We start from the raw sequence: 25240 nt of genomic DNA, 5'->3' as shown, positions 1-25240 counted from the left end.
ATATAATATGAAAACTTTACAGATTAATTATCGCTACATTTCTCTACAGCTTTACATAAAAATCAAAATTATTTTTGATAAACATTTCGATTTCAACTTACGATTTAAATGTCGCACTATAATATTTATTGCGATTTTGAAGCAGGGCGTTTTTCACTTCGAATCGAACCGAAAACAATCGAACCTCACTGTAAATTTTCATTTGAATTCAAATCGATACTTCGAATACATTAAATTTTCACTTCCCATAAAAATGCAAATTTTAATTATCGATTTGGAAGCCATAATATAATATGAGTTTATACAACCTACCTGAATTAAGTGCGTTATCCAATTCTGCAAATATTCAACCCTGAGGAGCCTTAACAGGTCCACCACTATCTCAGATCCCTGTTATAAACATCTAATAGTGGATAGGTACAGTGTTCCTAATAGTGGGGGTAGCTACTAGGAGGGGTAAGTACTCGTGGGGTGAATATTTATAGACCTTTCTATTAAAACCGTGCTGTTTTGTGTCATATACTTGTGGAAGTGACACACATTCTGCATCCACTTATGTAGTATACACCCAATTTGACTACACTAATGGCAATCATATGAATTGAAACTCTGAAAGTTTCAAAGGCAATATAACCCTTTAAATAAGTTTCCCAAGGTGGTGATTTTTATGCCAGGGCTAGCAGAACAGAGTTAGTTTTGACATGTAGTAACTAAATATTACACTGTTCGACAAATGACAACTTTTTTTTGGTTCAGTCAACATAAATCTGGTAGTAAAAAATGTTGATTGGCTTGAGATTTGGAGATATATGTGTTTTTTAAATTGCGCGATTTTTCTATATCTTGGATTTGTTCGGTCGACGTCTCAAAATCTGTCAATTTTCTGTTCAAAATGAATATTAAATCTATAGTGGGGTACTTTATCTTTCTTTTGTAGAACTTTTCAGCTTTTAAATCTCTCTAAGTAGTCGTCCAGTTCAAATCAAATGTCAAAAGTACGTATTTTCACTTGGGATTTTTTCCCACTGTTAATACTATTTTATATTAAGTATTTTCTATTGAAACATATTTATTGGGATAGTGTTCTGGCCACACCATATTTTGTTTTCGTTTAAAAGGGTTAATTGGAAGTGTGCTGATTTTAAAAGTCGGTAAAATTGCGAGCTAAAAGCTCGTACTAGCATTTACTTGTATTTACACGAATTTTAATTCAATTAATAGGGATAATTTATTTATTTATTTAATAGTTTTGGACCATTGTGGCATTACAGGAAGAACCTAATGCGCCACAATGGCCTACATTTGAAAAAGATATAAAAACATGATATAAAAACAAGTAAACTGTAAATAAAGGAAAAAAGCAAAAGCAGAAAACATGGTAAAATAAGATAATAAAAAAGTAACAAAAGGAAAATAATACATCATTCAGAGAGAAAAAAAAAAAATAACAGAAGTGTAAAAATTAAAAATAAAATCCATAAATCCCATTCTTTGTTTACACTGAGCAAAATTAAAATAGTATATAAAAATGTACAAAAGAGAAAGAAAAAATAAAATAAAATAAAACAAAATATGAATAAAAAATAAAATCACAGCGAGGCCCAAATGGAAGAGAGTAGATTAAGATTCCACTCATTCATCACATTCAAATTAAGAAAGTAACGATGAGCGCAGGTTACCAGATAAATATGTTAAGATAATATCTGACAATCTACGCTCCCCAAGGTGGAAAATATCACATTCAGGGACAGCAGCAACGATTTCATTGAGAAGTCGAATAGCTCTTGGAATAGGAGCCATTCGAAAAAGAACTGTGCGAGCAGCAGGTACAACCATTAAATGATGATGTCTACCACGCACATAATTATTAGGGACATAAAGTCCCAACTGTTCCAGCAACAACGGGCATGACGTATTACCACGCAATAGCTGGAGAACGAAACGAATTAACGAGAAGTTTCTCCGAAGTTCAAGGGAATTATACCCAAGCATGCCCAAAAGGAAAGGAGTAGGATAGAGATATGGGTAGTACCCATACTCTTTCTTATAAAGAAAACGAAGAAATGCTTTTTGCACTTTTTCTATAATAAGAGAGTAGTTTGCTTCATGCGGGTTCCACACAATTGCATTATACTCTAGCTTACTTCTAACAAGCGAGTTGAAAAGCAAGCGAGAAGACAAGGGGTTGGAGAATAATCTAGCATATCTCAAGACAAATCCAAGTCGACGAAAGGAAACGTCAGCGATTGTCTTGATGTGGTTGTGAAAGGTGAATTGAGGATCAAAAGTGATACCCAAGTCGACCATTGATTCCACGCGCTTCAACAATACGGATCCAATGGAATATCCGTGACAATAGAGCGAATTCGCACGTCCATAACTCATAATAGCACATTTACTAGTATTCAGTTCAAGCCCTAAACTGGAACTGAACTCTAAAACAGCGTTAATATCAGCTTGAAGGAGAGAGGCTTGCCTCTCATCCTTAACAGCAAAGAATAGTTTAACGTCGTCAGCAAACAAGAGACATGAAGCATTGCGTAGTACTTTTGGGAGGTTATTAATGACTATTGTAAATAGTAAAGGGCCTAAGGTGGACCCCTGAGTTACACCAGATCGCGTAAAAAATGAAGGAGATTCATAAATACCATATCTAACAAATTGCTTCCTATCACTAAGATAAGAAGCAAAGAGTTTAAGAAGACGTGGAGAAAAGCCCACTTCAGCTAATCTGATCATAAGAGCGTCATTGTTGACAAGATCAAATGCTTTTCGAAAGTCAAAGTAGGCTACATCAACTTGTTGTCCACGGTCAACTTTAGACATGGTATAATATGAAAAGCAGGCAAGATTAGTGGTAGTGGAACGACATGGTGAAAAACCATGCTGCTCATCACACAACAATCTTTTGAACTGCAAAAGAATCAAACGGTGAAGGATATTATCGAAAATTTTGGGAATAGCCGAGATGATAGCAATAGGTCTGTAATTTTCAACCTCATTTTTAGAGCCACTTTTATGAATGGGAATGACTCTAGATAATTTCCATTTTTCAGGATAATTACCAGAATCCAGAATAAGGTTAAAAATAAACTGAAGAGGCTCTAAGAGCGAATTACAGCATGCCTTTAATACGTCAGGGGGCACACCGTCAGGCCCAACAGACCCTTTCAGCTTCAAAATTGCTATCCTAACATCTCCAAGCGAGACCCGCGGAATGTCTATAACAACACCTTCAGTACCAATTTGGGAAGCCAAATTAGCATCAAGGGATGGTGATCTCTGATCAAATACAGAGCTAAAAAAACTAGCAAAAGCTTTAGCGATCTCAGGACCGACACAACTTTTATTATTAAATGAGAACGAATGCTCAAGGCCATGTGAAATATGCTTACTCTTAATAAATCTGAAAAAGTGGTGAGGATTACTTGCGATAGCACTCTCCATCTCTTTGAGATAGAGGGTATAACGCTCACTCACACCACGTTTCACGATCTTCCTAAGAATCCGAAATTTCTCATAGTCACGAAATGATTGGCTACGTTTCCATCTTCTATGAGACAACCATTTTGCACGAACATCAGTTATAAGTTTGGACCCAAACCACGGTGGAAAAACCCGACGATGTAGTTCTAAATTAGGATAACTGATGAACCGAGGAACATAACTGTCAAAAATATTATATAGTGTGTTATACAAAAATTCAACAGCATCACCAGTATTCATGAGGTACATTTGGCGCCAGTCCATAGAACGAACCTCATTATAAACCAATTCAGAATCAACGCGAGCAAAATTCCATCGTGATGAAGGAACCCCAACAGATGAACAAGCTGAAACAGGTCTCACAGAAGACAAAAACAGAAGCTCAATTTGTAATGCATCATGATATAGGTCCTCAGGGATGATCGCAGTTCCTTTTGGGCATAGGATCATCGTTGCTGACACATTGGATTCATTCACCAACATAATATCAAGCTTACTTGGACTAATGGGTGAACCAACCTGTACTAGGTCGCAATAGGAAATTACAAAATTAAATTTATTGCGGACATGAATATTGGCACTAGGCATATTAAAATCACCCATTATTAATAATATGTCACGTTCATTTATGAAATCACGTACATTCATCATATTTGCAAACAATAACTCATATACATCGTCTTTCGCAGCGGGCGGAATGTAAACAACACAAATAAAAACTCTCGCAAATACAAAATCAACTCTCACCCATAAGTCCTCGCCAGAAGGAGTTTCAAAGTTCTTCAACCTGACAGACCGCAACCAGACACGAGAAGCAAATAAAACACCCCCACCACGTCGTTGCTCTCTGTCCCGACGATGCACTGTCCACGAAGAATCAAAGAACTCCGAATTAAAAAATGATGGCGTTAACCATGTTTCAGTTAACGCCACCATATCATCGACAATAGAATAAATCGCCGTATTAAACGCGGCCACCTTGGTCCTGAGACCGCGTACGTTTTGGTAGTAGATTGTTATTTTTCGATCTCTCAGTCTGGCGCGTGAGTCTTTTTGGAACAAGATAAATTAAATTGTCGTATTGATATATTGATAATTGATATATTAAATTGTCTTTATATGAGAATTAAATAAAATTCCACTTGAAAAATCATATTCCGACTAGTTTATTGTATCGAGGTAAGCCAGTTATCAATAGAATTTTTGTTATTAATCCACAAGAATAGTCGAAATTTCATATCTCGTCTCTGAACCATTATTCGTGTCAAATAAATTCGATAGTTCTTTTTCGAAATTTCAAAATATAATTATTACTATGTATAAAATTAATTGACTTTATTTTTTTGCGCTGAATTCAACGACTGTTTATTTTGTTTCAGGAAATCACTTGACGAGAAAGACTCCTACAGCGTATGCAGATGGTGTTTACATGATGGCTGGACAGAATCGTCCCAGTCCCAGAAAGTTGTCCCAGTTGTTCATGAGAGGTCAAGATGGAATGGGATCTGTCGAGAATAGAACAGCTTTACTGGCATTTTTCGGTAAGTTATTCATTCAACTAATAAAATCTTCAAAAATTTATGACATCCGTTTTTATTTAAAACAATTTACATTAATTGGTGGTTTTTTTTATCGCATTTAATGATTAAAATGTGTATTGAGCGTGTGCGAGATGCATTACGATCCCACGCACGACTTTTGTATGCAAAAAAGTGTGCTTTTAAAAATTGTGTGCAAAATAATTACTTAAAAGGAGATTTTTAATGCTTTTTTTCATTGTAGATATCCTTGATGGGATTTTTAATTGCTCGATTTGAATAAATTAAATTTTTATAATTGCAAACATAGCAGTGTATTGTTTGAGAAAAATCGATTTAAAAATTGAATTTTTCAAGACACACATATATTATTCTATAACGCAGTGTAAATCTTGCTTATCTCTCACTTAATGACTTAATTATCATGTAATCGTGGAACTTAATTCTCATGATTTTGATATTTGATATTGTGAATACGATTTTTAAAGGTTATAGATAATTTTTTGTAATATTTGCATTATTATTGAGGAAGCTCTTAATACATACATACATATAATAGATTATATCGGTCTTAATTTTGCTGTAAATTTTTTTCTATTTTTTCAATAAATATATACACTTCTTGATAAAAGTCACACACTCCAATCTGGTTCCTAGTATTATAATTTGCCCGAAAATATATATATGTAGTTATCAAATTCAATCCCGTCTTCAATTTTCCAACAAACCATCTCATCTCATCGAGCAAAAAGAGCTCTAATGCGAAAATGCCATCAGATAAGCAATAGATATACGTATATGTACATAATATGTATTAGAGTTATAAGATCGTGACCTGTACTGATCGATACGTATTGTAATTAAACAGAGTTGAATGCAAATAAATATTGGTTTAAGCATCTTCTTTTGGCCAAGGCTGTTCCCACAATGTGTAACATATAATACGTTCACTTCACTTGGCAACAAGTAGCCGATTTCACGTGCAACTGTTCCATAGACACCATTGTTGCACAACGAAGGTCGATTCGAGTGAAATGTGCCATTTTATAACACTCGGCCAGTCGAGATGATTCGTCAATCGAACTGCAATAAGTGTGCACATATGCATAATAGAACAAAACCTTTGTACATGTGTGCATTTTTCATTTCTGAGTTTCTGAGCTTTTGACTGATTGGTATTCAGTATCATGGTTTTTTAGTGTTAGTGTTATGTTACAATCCAAAACATAATAACAATCAATTAAATTTGCAATAATACTAAATTATGCAAACTTCTGCGAAAAATTCAAACCAGGAAGCAATCGACGTGTTATTTTTTTCGATCGACTTAAGGTCTTCTGAGAATTTGAAAGGTTTTTGTTCCTTTTTCAGGTCAACTTGTTACTGGCGAGATAGTGATGGCTTCGGAGTCCGGTTGCCCCATCGAAATGCACAAAATCGAAGTGGAAAAGTGTGACGAAATGTACGATAGAGATTGTGCAGGAGACAAACACATACCGTTCCATAGAGCAGCCTACGACAGAAACACTGGACAAAGTCCCAACACTCCCAGAGAACAGGTATTTATCCATTTTTTCATTCGACGAGAGTAAAGGCGAGCATTCACCCACAGATTGCTCCGTTCTGTCGTAGAGTCTCTAGATCACTAGTTCATATGTGATATTTTACTGCAGTTGCCAAAAATACAATCTATCAAAAAAATCAGCAAAATTGAGTACCACAATTAGCGTTGTAAAATGCTCGGTAATAATCTTTTGGAGAATATTCTCCAAACCGAGAATTTTCGAGAATATCGAGGGCTTTTATACTATTCCGTTGTAATTTCAAAAAATGGATAAATTCATGTGAACGGTAAGATGAAGGAAGACATGAATAAAGTTAATAAACTAATGCAAAAACCTAATTAATAATAATTTTTAACATTTTGCAAACACAACAGAAATGTTACGCCTATTATGTAGTTTGTGTTAAAAGATTTAACGATTTCGGAGAAAAACTCAAAGCTTTATTTATAGATCTGGAAGCAAAAAAAAGCAACTGACATTTTATTGTTAATTGTAGCTTGCATTGTTTATTTACAAATTTTTATCGTTTCTAAATTTAATAAATTTACGATTTCATATTATGTAATGACTTTTAAAAGTACGCACTGGTGTGAAATAACAATAAAAATACTCAAACTCATACAAAATATGTATAATTTATTGCTTCCAAAGTTAATAAGCATTGCATTCCTGTGAGAATTTCACGAAAAACGTTCATGGTGGTAGTGCGCGTATGCTAAAATGACGAAATGACACATTCAGTGTCGTCAGAATGAAAAAAATGTCATTCAAAATTTTCTCAGACATTCTAGAAAGTCCTATTACTCCTATTAGTTCCTGAAAATATCCTAGAATCATCAAAAAATCTAATAAACTATCTAGAGATGTTTTATAACCGAGAAAAAAGAAAATTCTCGGCGAATAATCTTTTGGAGAATATTTTCGGAATATTCTCGTTCTCCGAGAATATCCTTAATTGTAAAACTTCTACAGTGGCTTTAACCTTGTTAATTATTGTCTATTTAGTATCAATTCAACAATAAATTAGTTATTTGAACACAACCAGTTATATTATTGAGCATACAATTCATTGAAAGAGCAACGTCAATCTTTATTCAGCCGTCAAACCATTCAAATTTCATTCATTAGCAGATTTACTAGTGCACAGCAGAAGTGCATGAATTGGTGCATCAGTGTATATTTTGTCTAGTAAGAATATCTGCGGAATCTAACGTCGAAAGCTTTAGCTAGAAATCAAAGCTTATGTACACACTTACTAGTCGGTGTACTTAAGTGCTCTCAGTGATTCTAGAAAGTCCTATTACTCTTATTAGGTGCTAAAAATATCCTAGAATAATCTAAAAATCCAATAAACTATCTAGAGATGTTTTATAACCACGCAAAAATAAAATTCTCGGCGAATAATCTTTTGGAGAATATTATCGGATTATTCTCCGAGAATATTCTCGACTTACAACATTGACCACAATACGATGAATATCGATCCTACGTGTGTATGGTGCGAGAGTCTTATCTGTCGGCAAATCTCTCCGTGAATGCCTACCTTAATTCGTTACACGTTGGAAATATTCTGTACATATAAGGTTCAAGTGGGTATTCCAATTTACCTTTTAGAGTCCGCGAGTCGTTTAACGTTCGATGCAAGTTCGAAAATACAATATATTATTATCTTAAAATAGCGTCCGTCTCGTTAATAAATCTTCGATTGTGTCGTTAATAATAAGAGCGATCGTCGTAAATAATTGGCAAAATTAATCTTCTTTAGTAATAATAATTTTCCGTAATATTATAATAACCGGTTTGGTGTTCGTTCTTACCCTCTGCTGAGTGAGCTTTCGCATCTCGGCCAGCTTTTGTAGTGACTTAATTGTGTGAACTTTTTAATCTCGGTTGTCTGTAATAAATCGATAAACGTTTTAATCATTTAATTGTGAGCATCGCACCTTTGGTTCAATGTGTGGCACAACTGATTTATTTATTTATTCGACGGTATGATTTTCTTCGATCAAAATCAATTCAATCCTATCGCATTTTTTTTTTGCGGACGTCCAATCTCTCACAAAACAACGAATGAGATGGATTTAATCTTCATGTGTGACAAGTTCGGTCCAAAAATAGATTTAGCTATTAGATAAAATTGCGTTCTGACCAAAACCTTATCAACTCTAAGTACATAAAGAATACAAATATAAATTTTCAACTTGATACGTAAAGGGGTGTGGAAAAAACCGTGTGATCTGAACATTTTTGATTTTTGAAAGATTTTAATGATACAGTTTAATTGACGATTTTTGTTGACGATTTGAATATTTTGGTAAAAAATTTTCGCCTGTAACGCCTTTATGACTTTTTGCATAATACAAAGTATGAATTTGAATGATACAACTTGAAATTTTTTTACAAACGAAAAAAACACATTTTGTATATGAAAATAATAGAAAAATTAAATATTTTAAAAATACCCTTATTTTGTCTAATGTCTAAAATAATTATTTTAATTTTTTCAATTTCTCTCTTTAATATTTTTTTTATCAAAAATAAGCTTATTTATTTTTCATATTCCATAACTTAATAAAGTGTATGCAACGTATATTTTCCATTTTTATTTTGATACAAAAAAAATTGTTTTTGAAAAAAATTCTATTTCAGCAATTTTTGCTTGCCCCTCCCAAGAAAAAGCTGAAATGACGTCCCTGGTTAATGTACAGCATAATAGGAAAAAGAGCTCAAAAACCTATTTACAATTCTTATAAATGCTCATAATACATCTAATACATAATAATCATAAATGAATCAGCGCGCACTGAAAGGATAAAGTAAAATGAAATTAACAATATGGGTAATGAATGTATGTTAATATTTAATCTAAAGTCGAAGTTAATTAAGGAGACAAGGTTCATAATTTCGTGTATGTATAATTTAAATGATTCCATCATCAAAGAGAAAACGTCTTAAAAATATACGCGAAATCCTTGTAATAATTTTCGAAATACAGAAATAATTGTTTATATTAGCAATCAAGTCCGAAAAACACTTCCTAAACGTGTTCCATTCCATCTTGATTATATTTGTGATATAAAAATGATGCTTTTTGTGTCAAGTGCGAAGGCATATGTTTTTTTTCGAGTTGCAAATATGTTCAATCTCAAACAAAGAGCAGAGATGGATGTGTGCGAATAAATCAGAAGAAGGATGTGTCAGAAATAATTTGTCAAGTGGTGAAACGATCTGCCCTCACGACTTGCGCGGATTATATCCGGCCATTCAAGACGCTTTAGAACAGCCTTCGCCTCATTATCATCACGAATTAAGATCACCACCTGTATGTGTCAGTGAACAACTGATGATCCAGGCCAGATCCAGGCTCTCTGAAGCGGACAGAAGCGTGAAAAATTGTCGAATTAACTCTTTTGTCAATTGCCAAACACGTCGCGTTTTACTTTTTCGCGTTTTACATCACAAGTACATACATATTAGCTAGCAGTGTAACACCCTTACAAAAAACTTTCGCTATTGTCGCTCTAATCTAAAATTTTGAATGGCTTTTTGTGCTCTAATTTTAAATTTTAAAGCGCCTTTGGCGTATCGTGTGGCGCCCTAACTTATATGGCGCTGCCCGACCCCCCCCCCCCCCTAAAACCGGCATTGCCTGGTTTGGTCCGGTGCTAATCTTTAATTCTGCTGGTCAAACTTGGGTATATGTGACTCAAAGTAGATCGTTTCCTATCAGAGTTTGCCAATTTATCTGATTTCATTAATGAAACGGTTCCTCTATCAAATTGGCAAACACCATTCTACCCACCATGTCACCAATATCTAAATTTGATTTATGTACAATTGACTGAACTCAGCATGCGTTGCAATCAGATAAATGTTATTATAATAGAAGTGGCTTTAGGTGTTATATTGTGACGTATCTAGAATTCAGGGGGATTGAATATAAAAATGACTAGCAAAGTGGTCCATGCAGAGAAAAGTTATAATAATAAAAGTGGCTTTAGGCGTTATATTGTTGTCAAGTGACGATTGTCCACAGACATTCCTAAATAATGTTAGCCTCAGTCGTATTTGATGCTTGGTGCTCGACGTACATATGTCCGATAAAAACTTCTCTGTTTGTTTATATTACTCGCAAGATGGGCAAGTGCATCGTTAAGAATAGCACAATGCATTCAAAAACAGACAATAAACAACATGGGATACATTTTTATAAGTAAATTGATCATTTGAGTAACATATTATGCAATTAAAATCGTAGTTCGACAGTTTTTAAAAGTGTCATGGCGATCGCCCGCATTCTACATAAAATTTCAGGGGTGGCACCAGAGAAATGTAAAAATTATTTTTAAATAAATGTAAAAACATTTCTCTTGGTGGCGCCGAATACTCAATTATATTAATAACCAATTATTTAAGTTTAATTAATATAAACATTGTTCATTTTATATTATACATATTTTTGTTGAAACTATACACTACACGTTATTTTAAGAGTTCCCAAGGACAGGCAAATACAAAAAAGTGGATAAAAATAATCCACCAACTGAGAAAAGAAACGGATTGGCCACCAACGCCCAATACCACCATTTACTCAAATTGTAAATAAATCTATATCAAAATAAAACTTTAATTTCTGCAGTGAATATGTGATTACCCTGATTGTATTCCGTGCGTTTTAGCATAGTTATGGAGATGTACCGCGTAATATTGACACAATTTATTTATTCGTAAAGGCACTTCTATTATTATATCATTTCTCTGGTTGCAATTCCACAATAACAAATGCAATTCCCGTTCCCGTTCCCGTTTCAACCGTGTCGTTCAAAAGTCTCTTCAACCGTGTCATCATAAACCAACTGGTAACGTGGTTACCAACGAACACATTTCCTTGGCTACACAATGGCTCTTCAAACTTTCGCGTCGATAAAATCGTAATTACCAATATTATTATTAAGAGGTTTTTTCCCGTTTGTTTTTCACAGTAAGCTTTCCGGACATGCATACAATAAACCCTGAAAGTTCCATCGTAATCGGTTGAGTAGTTTAGGATCCTATACGAGACAGACAGACAAACAAGACAAACAGACATTCAATTGTATATATTTAGATATGTAAAAATGTATATACAAATCTAAATCCATAGATGTCTCTATGGATTAATTAATTAATTATTAATTTGTGTTCTTCAGCCTCTTGAAATACAGCGATTTATGTAATAAATATGCTGCAATGCCGCCCCCCCTAGATTTGAACCAGACTATCTACATACGTTGTTTAATGTATTATTATGAATTTTAATCGAAATACTAAACCAACGAATATTGAAATTCTTTAGAACACTTTTTGAACGATTTTTGCCAGAAAAAAAATGTTAACTCCCAAATATATTTTGTTTTATTGTTTGTCTTGCTTTGAATTGAAAGATATTTTTAAAACTCGTCTATCCTACGAAACAAATTTTTGAATAGGATAGGATATTACTGAAAAAATGATTAATCGAAATAATACGCCCCCCCCCTTGAAAATCATTTCTTACTGTACATAGATCAAATATTTTGCCCCCACCACCCTTGGGAAAAGCTGAAATGACGTCCCTGCAGAATATGCTTTTGTTAAAATGTGCTTTTTTGTGCGTTGATTTCATCCATCCGATCTTCAAAAGAAAAGTCGGTGAAAACAGAAGCGTGAAAAATTGTCGAATTATCATTGGTTAAGTGGCTTAACGGGCCGGGCCGTTCGAACCTTGACAATGGCAGTCGTTGTAAACATTCGGCACATTTTGTATGCAAATATCGACGCTTAATTGGGTACGAAGGCTTTTCACAACAGTGTGCTGCATTTAAAGTGCACTGTCGTAAATAACACGGCGGAGACAACTGTTGCCGGTGAACCGGTTCGACGAATAACGAGAGTGAATTGGCGTTTGTTTGAACACGAGCTGTTTTATATGGGCAATACGTTTAAAGGTTTACTGCCTGAAACATACTGCTTTGTACTCTATAAATTATTATATACATATGTATGTATATGTATGTGTGATGTTCAAAAAGTTCCAGGTCAATTTGAAATTGAAACTCTTTCCAGTATTTTTATTCGGTCTGATTTAAAATTAAAATTAAAATAAATTTGGTTGAACTTCATTTGGAATTTGAAAAACAAAATATTCACCTTATTCAATATCATCTATATTTTTATTTTTATTTTTACATAGATATATAACAGGGAGGCTTGACAGGAAGACCCCAATGCGCCTTCCTGGACAATTAATTACAAACAATGCAGCATTTTATTATTGCATAAATCACTGTATTTCCAGAAGTTGAAGAACACGAAATAACAATGAATTAATATAATTAGTTACAGAATTAATGAATTATTATATCGCTTTCCTGTGTGTCGTGTACTATAATAATCGTTTCGATTCGACATATGTACGTCACAGTTAAAACACTGCCAACAAAACGTATGAATATAATACGAACATCATAACAGATCAACAAAAAACTTCTATATATACTGTTTGCTACCAATGTTTTCTACAGGAAAATTAGTCTCTAAGCATTTAGCGCCATTTATTGAAAATTTATTTATTTAATTGTTTAATTAATTTTTCTATTGGTGTTTTATATTAGTTTTTACCATTTTTTTTTTTAATATTTTTCATAAATATTAAATTAAATATATTTAAGAGGTATTGGACAAAATCCGAAAAGATCGAACACATGACCGATGACACATTTCTTTTTATTTAATAACTTAATATGCCAACACCCAGGTGATGATATTTCATCGGGCACAACACTAGTGTTTAATAATTTTGAAAGAAAAAGCACACGCTACAGATCAATCTCATTTTTTTTATAATATAGATAGGTACATTACATTTAATTGTAGCTATATAATATACATATGTTCATGAAGATAAAATTTGCTTGAAAACTTATTACATTGCATGTCAAGGGTTAAAAGTGCATGCACGGTTGTGTACATATTAGTGAGCGATTGAGTGCACGCGACGGAATGCAGTTCGGCAACCTTTTGCCTGCCAGAATGCACTTTTATCTGAAGCACAGCCGAGCAATTTGCATGTTATTGTGGGTACGCTTATAGGTGTTCTGAAACACGCGAAATTGTTCGAATTCTTTAAAATCACTTCAACAACACAACAATGCAATCAGTCGATTATGATTTCGGTGCTTAAACAGTACAAGGTGTGGCCGGGATCATTTTCAATCTTGAACAGTCTATTTTTACTCGTCAAAGTGTTTTAGTTGTACTAAACACTTTAGTTGTACTAAAAACACTCTGTTTTACTTGTGTATTTGTGAAACTTGCTGTGAATTAAATTAATATGGTAAAGTAATACAAGAAAAAGCTTTTTGGATTGAGATAGCAGTGCAAATGCCGGAGAGTGTTCATAATGTCAAGATATAATTCATTAAGTTGATGCATATATCATGTTTTTTTATTTATTAATCAATATATTAAATGATTTTTTTTATTAAGAGCGATCAAAGTTTATTTAATGGCATATGAAGAGGAATCAAATATGTCAAATTACTTTACTTACATAAATATATTCGAGTATGTCTAAAAGAATTTTTATATCCTGTACATATTATGATCTTAAAAATCAATTGTGTGTTTATACATACACATAAGTATACTTACTAATTTTATATTGAAAAGAAACAGAAACAGAAAAACGCTCAAGTAATGTTTCAGCATTGAAAAAATCATTGAGGGGGCTAAGAGGGCTGTACACCCGAAACCTTAATTTTGCTACCGTTCCTTTCTTCGATATATATATTGAGTGAATGCAACAATATATATCAATATATATATATATATATATATATATATATATATATATATATATATATATATATATATATATATATATTAAGTGAATGCGACAGTTGCGCCTCGACCAGATAAAACGTATTTTAAATTGACAAAATCGAGGTTTCGTATTCTCCTATTTTCTCCTCCAAAACTGGACCAATTTTAAAAAAATTTCATCATCGGTATGAGAAAGATACTTTCTGTGCATCTATCGGCGTATTTTTTTTTAAATCGACCGTTAAATAAGCACGCTGGACTCGTTTCGTGGGCTTAAAAAAGAGGCGATTTTATAGATGTTTGGCGGCTCCTAGCTCCTATAAAAAATAATTAATCAAAAAAATAAAACAATAGATGCACCCCAATGGTGGATATCCATAGCATATTAAAAAATAATTTCTCTGGTGCCATAATTGAGGAAGGGAGAAGTATAGTACGTTTGTATGGACAAGGCGCTGCTGTCCAGCCCTCTTAAATACTAGTTGATTTGTAAGAACAAATAATAAAATAAACCAAGTTTAATAAGTAAAGATTCAGAGTTTTATGTATTAAAAATTATTTATGTACTTAAACACCTCTTTACCTACTGAGCAATGTTCAGTCTTCCAAGTAATTATGTTTATATTGTCACATGGTAATGTTCAAAGATTATATCATTATATAAAATTAAATCTGACTCGTTTTTTATGAGTTAGGTTGGAGTAATCAATAAAAAATATAGAATATAGAATATAAATAGATTGAAATCATAATAGATTGAATAATCTAAGAAAACCATTATAAATATGCATATGATTAAATATTATATAATAACCAAAAAAATCAGAAGGTAAATACACAATATGAGAATAGAAAAAGTGGGTCAATTGTAAGAAGACCCTGAACAGAGTGGCGTTTGATGTTTAGGTTCCGTTTTACTGTAGCCGGAGACTGGTTAGTACCGAGTTGTCATTGCATCATTAGAATGTACGCACACATCTAATGTGACCACTTGAATTTGTGCAATTTGTACGACACAATATGCACCTATATAACGCGGTATTTGGATATGAGAGAACGTCGCATATTGTATGTGCAGATCGGTGGTTAAAATTAATGGTGGTACAACAATGTGTTTAACATGTTTCCGTTGCATATAATGGAATTAGTAGATGTTGGGTCCTTGTTCACACCGCGATAACCCACTTTCTAACTCTGTCTGTGCTTCTGCATCTACATAAATCTCTTTCGTAAATGGAATTAATCAAATACGACCAAACATCCTTTCTTATGCAGGTAAATATATCTCCGCTGAATAGATTTACACACGTATATTGTTCGATATGTCTTATGTTTTCATTCTTATCTATTGTAGCGCTGTCAGTTAAATAGTTGTGTATATAAATTGATGTCAAGTTATTAATATGTCTGGAAGTAAGAAAGAATAAATCAAGAGATGAATGAAGAGATCAAGAGGGCCACTCTGCTCAATCTGCAAAGATGAGGAAAGTTTTTGATCAATGAGTTTACAGATATGAAGCTTGGATATTGAGTGTTAAAATATTGCATAAAATCCAATGCACCTACAGAAGTGTGGAACATTATATAAGTATTTCTTATAACGAGTAGATAGAAAAGTGAAATACATGTATAGTTAAAGTGTGCTAAAATGGTACCCAAAAGTAAAATAGTATGTATGATATGCATACGTATAATAGGATGTTAATTAAAAAATATATGGGATATATTAAATAGTAAATAGAAATATGGTGGTACATATGTAGATTTAGAAGGATGTATGAATATGTAACTAAGTAAGATGAGTAGACGAAATAAGGAAAATATTTTGGGCTAGAAGGATGAATGCTCAGAATAGGAAAGAATGAATGTTGTTTAATATTTGCAATACAGTTCATTGTTTATCAATTTTGTAATGATTTTATGGCGATTTTTCCTCTTATAAAATACATTCAAATATTAAGGAAATAGAATTTCAAATGTTGTTATTCGTAGAAAAATTTGGGAAATTTATATGTTTGCATAGTTATTTTCATCTGTATAATTATAATATTTATAAGATTTTGCATTAGAAGTATATTTCAATAAACTCTTGCATTCGTTTAAAATATCTGCAACATTTGAACACGATGATATTACGATGCGAAATTTCGAAATCATCGTTTATAACACAATAATTTGCCAGAAGGCTCTCTTATATACATACCTATGTACATATAGGTACATATTATACAAAAATTTTATTGAAAATCTACTATGGACAAATGAACGCTTTATTATTATATCTCTTATGCAACGATTTAATCCCCGTGTCTCACTCTATCTATTGTTAAGAAACAGTAATAAAATCCTCGCCCAGAGGGATTGAACGATACAATACCTCGATATCTCGCACAAAATATCGTACTTACATAAAACACTATCGCAATTTCGACGTATCGTTTAATTTAAAACCGATTAAACCGCTAAAAGGTTTATTCGATACGAGAGCGGGTCATTATTATATGTACCTACATAATTGCCATGCTTTTCATGTTGGAAAAAACGTGTAATAATCTCATTTCAACGTCAATTTATGACATGGACAAGCTGTAGACACAGATTGAGTGTTTTTGGTTTGTGTTTTAATTAAAATAACACATGTCGACGGTTTAATTGTAACTTCCACATTTGTGCATCAATCGATTTATTATGTATTTATTTTTTTAGATCAACTCTATGACGTCTTGGATTGATGGCAGTTTCATCTACAGCACTAGTGAAGCGTGGGTTAATGCCATGAGGACTTTTCAGGTGATTCTGTTGTAATAAATTATGTATAATATGACAAAAGCGAACGTTTTACGGCTTCCATTTTGGGCAGGATGTTCATGGTGTTTTTTGCTTTGTAAAAATGGTCAAATTTTATCCATTTTCGTTCTTTATCATCAATCATTATAAATTGATTATACTTTTTATGACTGAGATATTTTATATGCCATTTTTTTTTAAATGAAAAATAATATTAATGTAAAAATTATTATAGATGATCTCATCTTTAGCATTATGAGCCCTTTTATTTTTATAAATTTTAACTATTTAAATTACCTTTATAATAATAATAATTTGTTTTAATTACAGAATGGTTCTTTTTTGAGTGATCCTTCGGGAAAATTGCCCGTCAGGAATACTATGAGAGTGCCGTTATTCAACAATCCTGTGCCTCAATATACAAGAATGCTTAGTCCTGAAAGATTGTTTTGTAAGTTTTATAACCATTTTATATGTAAAAACCTATACATTTGAATAGCAAACAAACAACACTAGTTTACAATGATAATAGTGTAATAACAGATCGTGCTTCACGCTCTGTAATTAGTATAACCGACAGAATTATTATAAATTCTTAATTTGGTTTTAAATATGTGGTGACACTTTTGAAATAAGGTCAGTCGTGATAAAAATTGATGTCAAAAAAAAAACTTGAATGCTTAAATTATGTGTAAATAAATGCAAATTCGTTTTCAGTATTGGGAGATCCAAGAACAAATCAAAATCCTGCAATTTTATCATTTGGAATATTATTCTTCCGATGGCATAATGTTGTAGCGTCCAGAATTGCTGAAGAAAATCCAGATTGGAGTGATGAGGATATATTTCAAAGGACCAGAAGGATTGTCATTGCATCTTTACAAGTGAGAATCAATTCAAAATTATTTCAAAACTATATATATACATATTTTATAATAAATTTGAATATTTTCATTTCAGAATATAGTAATGTACGAGTACCTTCCTGCATTCTTGGGAATTGAAGTTCCAGAATACGACGGCTATGCAAGTGACGTGCATCCTGGAGTGTCCCATATCTTTGCTGCAGCTGCTTTCAGATTCGGACATACTTTGATTCCGCCCGGTATTTATAGAAGAGATGGTAAATGTCATTTTAGGGAAACTCCAATGGGACACAAGGCAATTAGACTTTGTTCTACTTGGTGGGATAGTAATGTTAGTACAGTTATTTTTATAGTACAAACATATACGTGAAACAAATATTGGTTTTTTTTGATGATTTTATGTTGTTTTATTTTGTAGGATATCATAACGGAGACGTCTATTGAAGAATTTTTGCTGGGAATGTCTTCTCAGATTTCTGAAAAGGAAGATACTGTTTTGTGTTCTGATGTAAGAGATAAGCTATTTGGTCCTATGGAATTCACTAGGAGAGATTTAGGAGCGTTGAATATCATGAGAGGAAGAGATAATGGTTTACCTGATTATAACACCGCAAGGTATTTTTTAAAACTTTATTTTTAATAAGTATAAAATAAGATTAGATTCAATAGTAATCAATTTTTTTTTTATTAAAGAACATATTTTAAACTACCAAAGAGAAAAACTTGGGAAGAAATCAATCCGAAACTATTTGAAAGCAATCCAGATCTTTTGAAAATGATCACGACTGCATACAATGACAATATTGATGATATTGACGTCTATATTGGTGTGTATTTTGTTTTTATTTTAATAACAAATAAAATGAAATTTGTTTAAATATAAGCCTATACAATTTGTTTAGGAGGAATGTTGGAATCTTACGGAAGTCCCGGAGAACTCTTCACAGCTGTTATTCTAGAACAATTTAAAAGGATCAGAGATGCTGATAGGTTCTGGTTTGAGAATGCAGATAATGGGTATGTTTAAATGAAACAAATTTCAATTGAGTTTCATGCTATGCATTTCTAATTGTCTCCAATATTTGAACTTAATAGAATCTTCACATTGGAAGAAATAGACGAAATACGTAAAATCACTCTATGGGACGTAATTGTTAATTCGACTGGAATAAACCCTAACGAGATACAGAATGACGTATTCTTTTGGAAAAATGGTGATCCTTGTCCTCAACCATTTCAATTGAACGTGTCACTCTTACCTCCGTGCAAGTATTTGAAAGGATACGATTATTTCGAGGTAACTTCAAACATTTACTATTTGTATATTCTAATTTATATTGTAAACTAATGGTTTATCATATTTAGGGCAGTGAATTGGCTTATATTTACGTATGTGTATTCTTGGGATTCATTCCTATAATGTGTGCCGGAGCTGGATATGGCGTAGTCAAGTTACAAAACTCTCGCAGGAGAAAATTGAAAATTAAACAGGAAGAACTGAAAAACACTCAGTATTGTAAAGGTTAGTTCGTTGCCATAATCCTAAGAGGACTTTTTAGTACATTTTTATAACATAGTGTTCATAGATGTATATTGATTTTAGCTTCCGTTGATAAGATGGTGGTTCGCGAATGGCTTCATGCTCATCACAAACGTTTAGTAAAAGTTAGATTTGGACCTGAGCAAGCACTTCATATGGTTGATCGTAAGGGAGATAAGCTCAGAACAATATCTTTCAATAATATCGATTGTATAAATGTTGAAGAGAGTGTTGTAAGTATTAGAAATTTGGTTGTTACATAATTAAATAATTTATCTAGTAGTTATCTATACAATTTGTGTATATTTTAGGAGAGTAATAATAAGCGCAGACCACTTGCTTTGTTGAGAGTAGCTCGTGAACATGATTTATTATTGGAATTGGATTCTCTAGCATCCAGAAGAAAGTTTTTGAACAAGTTGGAATCGTTCCTTACAGCTCAAAAGAAAAATTTGAATTGCATACAGGTGATTATTGAAAGTGTTGTTTGTTTTTTTTAGTATCATTGTATGCAAATTGTGATTAATTTATTCAATTCTAACAGACTAATCGTGATCATATTCTTGCCAAAGCAGAAACAAGGGAAAGAAGACAAAAGAGATTGGAGCACTTTTTCAGAGAAGCTTACGCTATCACGTTTGGAATTACTCCTGGTGAAAGGAGGAAACGATCTGAACCAACTGACGGAGAGGTAATTTATAAAATTGATATTGGATGAAAAAATGAATGCTTAATTTATCATAATTAATATTATTATTTTCGTATAATAACTTCAGGTGTCTATTGTGATGCGTACGTCATTATCAAAAGGTGAATTTGCAAGTGCTCTCGGTATGAAATCTGATGCAGTATTCGTCAAGAAGATGTTCAATATAGTCGACAAGGATCAGGATGGTCGCATATCTTTCCAGGTTTGATGATTGTATAAATATTTAATTCAATAGGGTGTGCTGAATTGTTAAATAATATTGTATGAATATTTCAGGAGTTCCTCGATACTGTTGTTCTATTTTCACGTGGAAAAACTGAAGATAAATTGAGAATTATCTTTGATATGTGTGATAACGATCGAAATGGTGTTATTGACAAAGGAGAATTGAGTGAAATGTTGAGGTCTCTGGTTGAAATTGCAAGGACTACTAGTTTGAGCGATGATCATGTTACGGAATTGATCGACGGAATGTTTCAGGTTTGGTTTCATTGTATTCCACTTTTTAAATGTATAATTTTGTACACGTTTATTAATTCTTTAACCTTTGCAGGATGCCGGTCTTCAACACAAAGATCATCTCACTTATTCAGATTTCAAATTAATGATGAAGGAATACAAAGGAGAATTTGTTGCCATAGGTTTAGATTGTAAAGGAGCTAAACAAAACTTCTTAGATACCTCAACTAATGTCGCCAGAATGACTAGTTTCCATATTGAACCTGCTTCTGATGGTTCAAGGTATTTAAATTGATATTTACATGATTCATTTTACATTAAATTCTTGTAATTAACTACAATTAAATTTCAGGAATAGTATTATGAACAAATGGGACAGCCTTACAACATTCCTCGAGGAGAATAGACAAAATATATTCTATCTATTCGTTTTTTATGTGATAACAATAGGATTATTCGTTGAAAGATTCATCCATTATTCATTTATGACTGAGCATTTAGATTTGAGGCATATAATGGGTGTCGGAATAGCTATAACTAGAGGAGCTGCAGCATCATTATCATTCTGTTACAGTCTACTACTACTCACCATGTCTAGAAATCTCATCACTAAACTGAAGGTAATTTAAAAAATATACATACATACATGTGTATAATAAAATAAACTGAGATGTAATAAAAATCACCTAATTTCTGTTTATTTTATAGGAATTTTCTATACAACAATACATTCCATTAGATTCTCATATACAATTCCACAAAATAGCAGCTTGCACTGCTTTGTTTTTCTCATTACTTCATACGATTGGACATCTTGTTAATTTCTACCACATATCAACACAACCGATAGAGCATTTGAGATGTTTAACAAGAGAAGTTCATTTTACATCTGATTATAAACCCGGAATTACATACTGGTTGTTCCAAACGATCACCGGTAAATATACAGTGTATATGCACGTATTTCATCTACAAATCATTGTTCTAATTAAATATTTTTCAACTATAGGTTTGACTGGAGTATTACTATTCATAATTATGGTTATAATTTTCGTATTTGCACATCCTACCATTCGTAAAAGAGCCTACAACTATTTCTGGAGGGCTCATAGTCTATACGTGTTCTTATATGCTTTGAGTCTCATCCACGGCTTGGCCAGATTAACCGGAGCTCCGAGATTTTACATATTCTTCACTGGACCTGCTATCATTTACGTTTTAGACAAAGTTGTGTCTTTGCGTACTAAATATATGGCTTTGGACGTTATGGAGACGGAACTGCTACCTTCTGATGTGATTAAAATCAAGTTCTATAGGCCTCCAAATCTAAAGTATCTATCCGGTGAGTACAAATATTTTATTTATAATTGCACATATATTGAGACTATATATTTTTTTATCAATAAAATAATTGATTTAAATTTTACCAAAAGGTCAATGGGTACGTTTAGCATGTACTGCTTTCAATTCTGAAGAGTTCCACTCGTTCACATTGACGTCAGCTCCTCATGAAAACTTTTTAAGCTGTCATATCAAAGCTCAAGGGCCATGGACTTGGAAGTTGAGAAATTACTTTGATCCGTGTAATTTCAATACTGAAGATCAGCCCAGAATAAGGTAATTACTAATGTTTTACATTACAAAGTATAATTTTCAGAACTTGGGCTTAAATTTGAATTATACAATTGCAGAATACAAGGACCGTTTGGTGGAGGAAATCAGGACTGGTATAAGTTCGAAGTTGCGGTGATGGTCGGCGGAGGAATAGGCGTGACTCCATATGCTTCAATTTTGAACGATCTTGTATTTGGAACCAGTACGAATAGATATTCTGGCGTAGCTTGTAAAAAGGTAATATATTTTATAATATTTTATTTTTAATACAAAATATTCCCTTATTACAAATCACACCTTAAATACTATGCTTTCAGGTGTACTTTTTATGGATATGTCCGTCTCATAAACACTTCGAATGGTTCATAGACGTGTTGAGGGACGTCGAACGCAAAGATGTTACGAATGTTTTAGAAATACATATATTTATAACTCAATTTTTCCATAAGTTTGATCTCAGAACTACTATGCTGGTGTGTATTTATCCATACAGTTTAAATTCACTTTGTATTATATAAATTATTACAATAAAGATTCAAATTTCAGTACATTTGTGAGAATCACTTCCAGAGGCTATCAAAAATGTCCATGTTCACTGGACTGAAGGCTGTTAATCATTTTGGAAGACCCGATATGTCTTCCTTCCTTAAGTTTGTACAGAAGAAACATAGTTATGTGAGTGTTCAAATGATATTGATTACAAGTGTTCAAATGTCATGGTTATATGTACATAATTTCATTGAACTGTAAATTTATAGGTGTCTAAAATTGGAGTGTTTTCGTGCGGACCCAGACCGCTCACGAAGAGTGTAATGTCGGCATGTGAAGAAGTCAACAAAGGAAGAAAGTGGCCTTATTTCATTCACCACTTTGAAAACTTTGGATGATCTTAGATGAATATAAAATACTGATGAAAATAAAATAGAGTCTGATAGACTGTTATATAGTGTATTATTTATAGGTAGATGAAAAATGTGTTCTGTGTGAAAGTTGTGTGTTGTTTTTCTTATTTTTATTTTATATATATGGGTATGTAATTTGTCAGTGAATAATATTTATATTTATTAATTTTCATTCTTATTTAATTTAATCAAATAATACTATTCCGCCGAGTGTTCTTCAATGGCTGTAAAATCAATATTTAGGATGAACTTCAGAATCCGACATAGGGAATGAAAATTTTTGTCATTGTATGTGATATGTTTATGTATATCTTTTAATAAAAAAAATGATAGAAATAAGTATTTAAATTCTCAATACTGTATAAAAATGGAATTGAAATTAATTTGTAGTCGGTATTACGAAATTGTGTATATATTATTTTATTATAATGAATTATATTATTTTTATAAATTAACAAGAAGTCATTGTTGAATAAAAAATTATAAAGTATTGTTTTATATTTTTTTTACTATTAAATAAATATAAAATTGAAAATGTGTACATTTTAGAAATGCTAAATTAAATCAATTAATATAAAGTAAGGTGACCAGTTTACATGTTTTTGGATTATATATATGACAAAAACAGGACATATATTTCAAAATAATGTTTCTAAATATTTGTTATTAAAAACGTTAATTGATGTTAGAAAATCATGGATGAACATTTATGAAAAAAAAAAAAAAAACGATTTCAATATTTATAAACAGACCCATCCCAAGGATTCTGCCAGGACAGATACCCAATATATCATTACTGTAGTGGTAAAATCAGTAAGAATGGCCATCTTAATATAAAGTAATGATTTCAACACTTAATCTCCTTCAAATATATCGGTAGACTTTGGTGAGAGTGCGTAGTATAATTTCGTAATCTTTTGTCATTTGGCGCCGGCCGCACTGTATCCCTTCAACAATTTATATTGTTCAAATAAAGTTCAAACCGAACTGTCACGACTTAGCAGCTTAGAGGTTAAACGAGCAGAGTTTGGTTTAAACTGGTCATTTTCGGTATTCTGTCCAGCCATTAATCAAAACAAACACGACAAATATAAAATAAGACCAATGACGACACAATAGCACCAAAATTGAAATGTGATTGTTTGATTTTATTTAACATTTACGTCGTGATAGATTATTCTATTCAGAATTGCAACTGGATTAAGATCGGGGCCGATAGATAATCCCATGACCGAAAATGATAAAATTCAATTTTACAAGTGTCAATCTCTTCTATTCCATTTTGCAATTCTTTCCAGTATTCATATTTCAATTCATAAAGCAAAAATGTTTAACTAGAAAACTTAGCATCTATTCAATCCTTCGTTGAATGCATCTGTTTTATTCCTATTCTGGACCCCTGTGTCTTTCAACTCATTTTCATTTTCCTTCCCAAGATCTCTGGCTTAATAGAATATTGCTTCAGCTGCCCAATATTAATTTATAAACCAGCTGTATCATTTTTCTTACCCAGTTAATATTCACTGACTTTAAAGTTTAATCATCATCCGCTTTAATTTAACAAAGTAGGATAAACTTTGTTTTGGAGTCACAATAATATTGTATTGTACATTGAAATATGAGAACATTGTAACTTTAAGCTTGCTCTGCCTTATTAGAGCTTCTGAAAACGTATTTTCCAAGTTTTTAAATGTTTTTTTTCCCAAGTTTCATTCCTATCCCGGTGCTACATTTGGTTCTTCTTAACATCGTTAGGAGGACAAAGTTAGTGATAGCGGCGCACATTATTAAAATTATGCACTTTCAATTCCATTTCATTTTTATATCATTAATAAACATTGATTTTTTTAAACATTGAAACAAAAGAAAATGAATTTTCAAGCAATTTTTTTGACAGTAATAATACATATGTATATAAATTCAAATTATATA

General features: G+C 32.3%; 1 protein-coding gene across 1 annotated transcript in view; it reads left to right on the top strand.

The window, feature by feature from the left end:
- The window catches only part of Duox (dual oxidase), an 81745-nt gene extending 57966 nt beyond the window's left edge, over positions 1-23779 (top strand). Inside the window, exons 4-28 of the mRNA XM_077441994.1 lie at positions 4866-5027; positions 6396-6583; positions 17138-17221; positions 17549-17669; positions 17936-18102; positions 18179-18415; positions 18503-18699; positions 18778-18911; positions 18987-19101; positions 19180-19381; positions 19450-19606; positions 19688-19857; positions 19936-20091; positions 20169-20315; positions 20401-20535; positions 20610-20813; positions 20887-21074; positions 21145-21412; positions 21501-21729; positions 21802-22134; positions 22226-22409; positions 22484-22643; positions 22724-22879; positions 22953-23081; positions 23165-23779. Coding sequence (XP_077298120.1) covers positions 4866-5027; positions 6396-6583; positions 17138-17221; positions 17549-17669; positions 17936-18102; positions 18179-18415; positions 18503-18699; positions 18778-18911; positions 18987-19101; positions 19180-19381; positions 19450-19606; positions 19688-19857; positions 19936-20091; positions 20169-20315; positions 20401-20535; positions 20610-20813; positions 20887-21074; positions 21145-21412; positions 21501-21729; positions 21802-22134; positions 22226-22409; positions 22484-22643; positions 22724-22879; positions 22953-23081; positions 23165-23293 — 4352 coding nt within the window. The 3' untranslated portion in view covers positions 23294-23779. The remainder of the gene's footprint in view (positions 1-4865; positions 5028-6395; positions 6584-17137; positions 17222-17548; positions 17670-17935; positions 18103-18178; positions 18416-18502; positions 18700-18777; positions 18912-18986; positions 19102-19179; positions 19382-19449; positions 19607-19687; positions 19858-19935; positions 20092-20168; positions 20316-20400; positions 20536-20609; positions 20814-20886; positions 21075-21144; positions 21413-21500; positions 21730-21801; positions 22135-22225; positions 22410-22483; positions 22644-22723; positions 22880-22952; positions 23082-23164) is intronic.
- Positions 23780-25240: the final 1461 nt, after the last annotated feature.

Source organism: Arctopsyche grandis, chromosome 12 (assembly GCF_051622035.1).
Source record: "Arctopsyche grandis isolate Sample6627 chromosome 12, ASM5162203v2, whole genome shotgun sequence".
Classification (NCBI taxonomy): Eukaryota; Metazoa; Arthropoda; class Insecta; order Trichoptera; family Hydropsychidae; genus Arctopsyche; species Arctopsyche grandis.
Note: the sequence above shows the minus strand (reverse complement) of the source record. Positions and strands in the feature narration are given on the sequence as shown.